Source organism: Macadamia integrifolia, unplaced genomic scaffold (assembly GCF_013358625.1).
Source record: "Macadamia integrifolia cultivar HAES 741 unplaced genomic scaffold, SCU_Mint_v3 scaffold22, whole genome shotgun sequence".
Taxonomy (NCBI): Eukaryota; Viridiplantae; Streptophyta; class Magnoliopsida; order Proteales; family Proteaceae; genus Macadamia; species Macadamia integrifolia.
Window position 1 is genome coordinate 603,307 of NW_024868566.1, and position 6,901 is coordinate 610,207.

Sequence of the window (6,901 nt, forward strand, 5' to 3'; positions counted from 1 at the left end):
AGAAGGTATTTCCACTTATGCAGTGTCGGTTCCAGTCAGAGCTAAGTCTGATGTAATTGTCCCAGTTATTAATGAAATGAATTCTTCCAAGTATATTGCTTCTTCCTCTTCCCTATCCCCTCCATCTCTTGATGATGAATGTTGCGATGACCCATCTCCTGAATTTCTTAAATCATTAAAAGCTTTAAAGGAAAAGAAGGCCAAACCTGTCTGTGAGGATTTCAGATTGATAAATTTGGGGTTAGAACATGATCCCCGGGAGGTTAGACTCGGCATATCCCTTGATGAGCAAGAGACAACCCAATTAATCGAGTTCTTAAAAGAATTTGAGGAGGTGTTTGCTTGGTCATACGTCGATATGCCCGGTATTGATGCCAGCATAGTTCAACATGATCTCCCTCTGTTCTCTGATGCAAATCCATTCCAACAAAAGATTCGGCGCATGCGTCCGGATTGGGCTCTGATGGTAAAAGAGGAGATTGCCAAGCAACTTAGTGTAGGGTTCATTGAGATGACAAGGTATACTGAATGGTTAGCAAATGTCGTAGTTGTACCAAAGAAGGATGGTCGGATCAGGGTATGTGTGGATTATAGGGACATTAATAGGGCGAGCCCCAAAGATAATTTTCCCTTACCACACATCGATCTTTTAGTGGATAATACTGCGGGGCATGCACTTCTATCATTCATGGATGGGTTTTCTGGTTACAATCAGATCCAAATGAATCCCAAAGATAAAGACAAGACGTCTTTCACTACGGATTGGGGCACTTATAGATATAGGGTGATGCCTTTTGGTTTGAAGAATGCAGGTGCCACCTACCAAAGGGCCGCCACCACTATCTTGTATGATTTGATACACAAAGAAGTGGAGGTGTATGTAGATGACATGATTGTCAAGTCGATTAATCGAGAAGGCACTTTAAGGCTTTGAGGGTTTTCTTTGAGAGGATCAAGGAATTCAAACTAAGACTGAACCCACAAAAATGTGTATTTAGGGTGACAGGTGGTATGCTTTTGGGGTTCATGGTAAGTGAGAGAGGCATTGAGATTGACCCATCCAAAATCAAAGCAATAACAGAAATGTCACCTCCTCAAACGGAGAAGGAAATTCGAGGGTTTTTAGGAAGGATCCAATACATTAGTCGGTTCATTTCTCAACTAACAGCCATATGTGAATCGATCTTCAAATTACTGAAAAAGGATCAACCTAAGGGGTGGAATCCTCAATGCCAATTGGCTTTTGATCGCATCAAGAGCTACCTGGTAAACCCACCAATCCTCATTCCCCCTACTCCCAGAAGGCCATTGTTGTTGTATCTCTCTGTATTAGAAACCTCCATGGGATCGATGGTGGCTCAGCATGGGCCAGATGGGCATACAGAGCAAGCAATTTATTACCTTAGTAAGAAGTTCACAGACTGTGAGACAAGGTACACAACCCTGGAGAAGACTTGTGCAGCTTTGGTTTGGGCAACAAGGAGGTTGAGACATTACATGTTGACCTATTCAGTCTTTTTAGTATCCAGAATGGATCCCATCAAGTATCTTTTTGAGAAACCCGCGTTGACGGGCAGATTAGCACGTTGGTTATTGCTCTTAGCGGAGTTCGACATTGTGTATGTCACCCAGAAGTCCATCAAGGGTAGTGTCAGTGCTGAACATCTATCTGCACATCCAGTTGTTGATACAAGGCCTTTAAATGACATATTCCCAGATGAAGATGTAGTTTCTGTTGAGGTTGAAAATGAGGTTGGCAGTTGGCAAATGTTCTTTGATGGAGCCACCAATCACAAAGGTTGCGGAGCTGGAGTTCTACTTATAACTCCTGAAGGGTTGAACATGCCCATGGCATATAGGTTGGACTTCGAGTGCACCAACAACATGGCCGAGTATAAAGCTTGCCTCATGGGATTGAAAGCAGCCATCTCTATTGGGGTCAAAAGATTGGAAGTATACGGAGATTCGTCGATTGTCATATGCCAAGTCCAAGGCAAGTGGAAAACAAAGGAGGAAAAGTTAAAACCATACCAAGGGTGTGTAGAGTCTCTAATGAAGCAGTTCACAGAAATTAGTTTTGACTATTTCCAGAGGGACATTAACAGGTTTGCCGATGCTTTGGCTACTCTCGCATCGATGGTTGATTTTGGTCCGGGTGAGCAAATACAACGATTCATTATAGATCGGAGAGATCATCCTTCGCATCAAGGCTTCGTCAATGCCCTGACAGTAGATGGTAGGCCTTGGTTTGCCCATATTGTGGATTTTATCAGAGAGGGGAAGTACCCTGCAGATGCTACCCAAGGAGATAAAAGGTTCCTGAGACGTTATGCCACCCAATTCATATTACACGAAGATATTTTATACAAGCGATCTTTTGATGGTGTACAACTGGTGTGCGTGGATGAAGATCAAGCACAGACAATCTTGGAGCAAGTACATCAGGGAATCTGTGGCCCTCACATGAATGCTTGTATGTTGGCTAAGAAAATTCTCCGCTTAGGGTATTTTTGGAATACACTAGAAGCCGATTGCACAGAATTTGTGAAGAAGTGCCATAAATGTCAGATTTTTGCCAACCTCATCCATGTGCCCCCAACAGAATTGCACACGCTAAGTTCTCCGTGGCCTTTTTCCACTTGGGGTATCAATGTGATCGGAAAAATTAACCCCAAAGCTTCGAACGGGCATGAGTTTGTGTTGGTAGCTATTGATTACTTCACCAAATGGGTAGAGGCTCAGTCATACGCAAAACTCACAGCGGCAAAGGTAGCCAAATTTTTACAAGAACATATCATTTGCCGACATGGGATGCCCCATGAGGTGATTTCTGACCAAGGTCAACATTTTAGGGGCAAGGCACAGGAGTTGTGTGACCAATTCAGGATTGCAAGGCACAGGTCTTCTCCTTATAGCCCTCAAACCAATGGAGCGGTTGAAGCAGCAAACAAAAACATAAAGGTCATACTCCAGAAGATGGCTGATAGGAACAATGATTGGGATGACAAATTACCTTATGCCTTATGGGCTTATCGGACTTCAATTAGAACTCCAACTGGGGCAACTCCGTACTCTTTAGTATACGGGATGGAAGCAATCCTCCCGGTTGAGCTAGAGGTCCCCTCTCTTAGAATTCTCATGGAGAGTCAGATTCCAGAAGCGGATTGGCTTAAGTCGAGGTACGAGGAGTTGAACCTCATTGATGAAAAAAGGATGAAGGTGATGGACAACATGAAGAAGTATCAACTGCGAGTTGCAAGGGCTTTCAACAAAAAAGTCCACCCACGTTCCTTGGAAGTTGGAGATTTGGTTTTAAAAGAGCAGAGAGCACCCATTCATGATCCAAGGGGCAAGTTTAGGCCAAACTGGAGTGGCCCTTTTGCAGTGAAGGAAATCCTCCCGGGGAAGGCAATAATACGCCTTGTAGATCTTGATGATCAAGAACTGCAGCACCTGACCAACTTAGATCAGCTGAAAAAGTATTATGTTTAGCCTCCGCAAAAAAAAAAAAAAAAAAAAAAGAAAAAAGGAATGCGATGAAGGAAAACTGCCTTTGAGGCATGAACTACGCTCGACCTGATTCCTAAATTTTTAGGATACATAGGCAGCTTGAAAGTCAAAATCGAGCTCGGTCATATTTCCCCCACACCTCATAGCGGGTTGGACCTAATTTTCCATCTTTAGCTATCCCTTTCCCCTTTCAGGTAAATGGTTTCTCGCTACTCTTATCATCAGGAGGTGATCGAGTCCGACTAAGAACTCTTCCCACCGTCTCTCAAATTCGGCGGATTCCAAAGAGTTTTCATCTTTAGTCCTTTTTTCAAAATGACTATTTTGATTGACGTGATCTCTCTCATGAACTCGTCATCCTTGCAAATAATTGTCTTGATCTGGCTCGAAGACTCCATCTACCGTTCTCCTATTCGATGGTTCCCAAGAGTTTTCAATAGCCCCTCTTTCAGCTTAACTTTTTTTTCAGTCAGTGTGATCCTCTCGTGAGGTCACTATCCAAAGTAGTATCCGTATTCTACCCATGGCAGAACCATCGGGTTAGTTTCCTTCGGTATGTGTGTCTTAACATTTGTTTTAGTTTAGGGTTTGGGCCCAGACATGATCGCGGTCATCTGAGAGACCAATCTTACATTTTCTTAATTGGCTCAAAGGGTTCTTAGCTTTTGTAAAAAAAAAAAAAAAAAAAAAAAAAAAAAAAAAAGTTTACTTTGGTGGATGTGTCATATGATATTTTTCTGTAAATTGATCCTTTCCTTGAACTGACATTTTATGATGTACCCAGGAAATCCGAATTGTGTTTTGTTGCCATTATTATCATGGATGTCACTTTCCGCCAATGGATGGTAGTAATAAGGGATGACGACCCTGAAGTCCTTGAAGAAGTGCACCTTCATGCACTCTTTCAGCTCCAACGCATCAGTCCATGTCGTGCTTTGATACATGAGGCATCTCGTTTCTGGATCCGAGAACTTCACGTTTTTTGATTCGGAACTGTGGAAATTTTCCCTACTCAGGAAGAATTCTGAGCTTGTCTTGTTTACAATCATCGGGGAGATGTTTTTCGCCCAACACTGCAACCCGTTAGCTCGATTGAAATTCAAGAATTTTTCGGTTGGAGTGCTAAAGAGGCAAAGCGATTCATGGCAAGTGATCGAATCAACTTGTATGCTGTTATCCAGGAGTTTGCCCCACTTCGGTCAAATGCTGAAAGCTTTAGGGTGCATCGAAGGAATGCTTTCCTTTTCTGCATGATCGCTCATTATCTGTTGCATTCCCCCAAGTGTGGAGGCTTACCCGTTATCATCAACGTCATCCGGCAGTTGAGACAAGGTTGCGACATTATCCCTACTGTTTTGGCGGAAACTTTAAGAGGACTTGATATTATGACAGGTCGGCGAAATTTTCGCACCAGTGACTTTAATGGGTGCTTCGCCCTCCTCCAGGTATGGTTAGTCAATTGCCTTCAATTGGTCCAACCCTTGGTTATACTCATTTGGAACCGTTCCAATATTTCAAGCGAATTCAGACCTTTAACTACCATGATGCAACAAATTGGCCTGAGCGACTGGGAGCCCCACGGAGCGAAGCATCAGGTGGGAAGTCCACTAGTGGTCAGTTCGGAACCCTGTTTTACACACTTCTGGCTGTGACTATGTCAAGTTGTTAGGCATATCCCATACCTCCTTCTACATACCGGATCGCTTCATGCGTCAATTTGGTTTACCTCAGGGTGCTCTAGGGGATGCGGGTACCACGCCTATCTCAGAGGCTTTAACGAAAGGTTTGGTGAATTCCATTGCAGCCTCGTGGAATCATTTGGCTCACCTAGGTCAAGGTTGTTAAATTGAAGATCTTTTGGTCTGGGTAGCGTTTACTGAGGAGCCGTTCCCCACCTTTCTGCTTTTCAAAACTTGTAGTAGCCGTGGCGCCATTTTTTTCCTTTCAATGAAAAGACGTTGTCATTTATGATGATCAATCTACTAGCAACATTCTTCTTCATGAACATATGGGCTTTGTGTGTTTTTTACTAACCACTAACCTTCGTATGATGGTGCTCTTTCCAAGACCCTTGGCTTTCGGATCTAGACTTCTCGTGGATTCGGCAATGTGATGGCATCTCGAACACCATTGCGATCTCTTAATTTCAATGCAAATGTTTGTTGCTAACTTTGCTAAGCTTCATGCCCTTATTCAGGTATTTGAGATCCAGAATCTCCCAAGTTTTCCTTTGCTAATCCCAATGTAGGTGCACAACCAAACACATTGTCGGCACCAATTTCGTGAGAATCCTTAGGATCACAACCGAGCACCGTTGTTGATCCCAACTGAGCACCGCTGTGCGAGGACGATCATCCCCTGCAGAGAATCCCCAGGTTCATAGTCTTACACGACTGCCAATACGGACTATCCACACCAACTTTTTGAGAATCCTTAGGATCACAACCGAGCACCGTTGTTGATCCCAGCTGAGCACCGCTGTGCGAGGACGATCATCCCCTGCAGAGAATCCCCAGGTTCATAGTCTTGCACGACTGCCAATACAGACTATCCGCACAAACTTTTTGAGAATCCTTAGGATCACAACCGACCACCGTTGTTGATCCCAGCTGAGCACCGCTGTGCGAGGATGATCATCCCTTGCAGAGAATCCCAAGGTTCATAGTCTTGCACGACTGCCAATACGGACTATCCGCACCAACTTTTTGAGAATCCTTAGGATCACAACCGAGCACCATTGTTGATCCCAGCTGAGCACCGCTGTGAGAGGACGATCATCCCCTGCAGAGAATCCCAAGGTTCATAGTCTCGAACGACTGCCAATACGGACTATCCGCACCAACTTTTGAGAATCCTTAGGATCACAACCGAGCACCGTTGTTGATCCTAGCTGAGCACCGCTGTGTGAGGACGATCATCCCCTACAAAGAATCCCAAGGTTCATAGTCTCGAACGACTGCCAATACGGACTATCCACACCAACTTTTGAGAATCCTTAGGATCACAACTGAGCACTGTTGCTAATCCCAGCTGAGCACCGCTGTGCGAGGACAATCACCCCTGCAGAGAATCCCAAAGTTGACAGCCACACGGTTGGAAACTCAAACTTTTGACGTCACGAAGTGTGGGCATTACCTCTATATTGACCAACCGCGGCAGGTTTTCAATCATAGTAACATCCACACGCTACCTGATTTCGCATGTGTTATCGATCGACATTTCCTACCTTTGGTTTTATCGCTCATTTTGCATTTGCATTTGCACCTCCACCATCCTTGAGCCGGATGTCGGCAGTACATTGCTCTTGGTGACAAAATGGTGTGTTCTTTTCTTTGCCTTTCGACCGTTACACAGGTCTCGGTCAAAGAGGGGCAATCTGTAGACACCGAAT

The 6,901-nt window shown here is 44.3% G+C and overlaps 1 protein-coding gene across 1 annotated transcript; it reads left to right on the forward strand.

Moving 5' to 3' along the window:
- Positions 1–1,083: 1,083 nt before the first annotated feature.
- On the forward strand, positions 1,084–4,496 carry LOC122066035. Its single transcript, XM_042629860.1, has 4 exons — positions 1,084–1,953; positions 2,092–3,219; positions 3,325–3,479; positions 4,295–4,496. Exons 1-4 carry the CDS (start codon positions 1,084–1,086, stop codon positions 4,494–4,496), a joined length of 2,355 nt encoding a protein of 784 aa, XP_042485794.1.
- Positions 4,497–6,901: the final 2,405 nt, after the last annotated feature.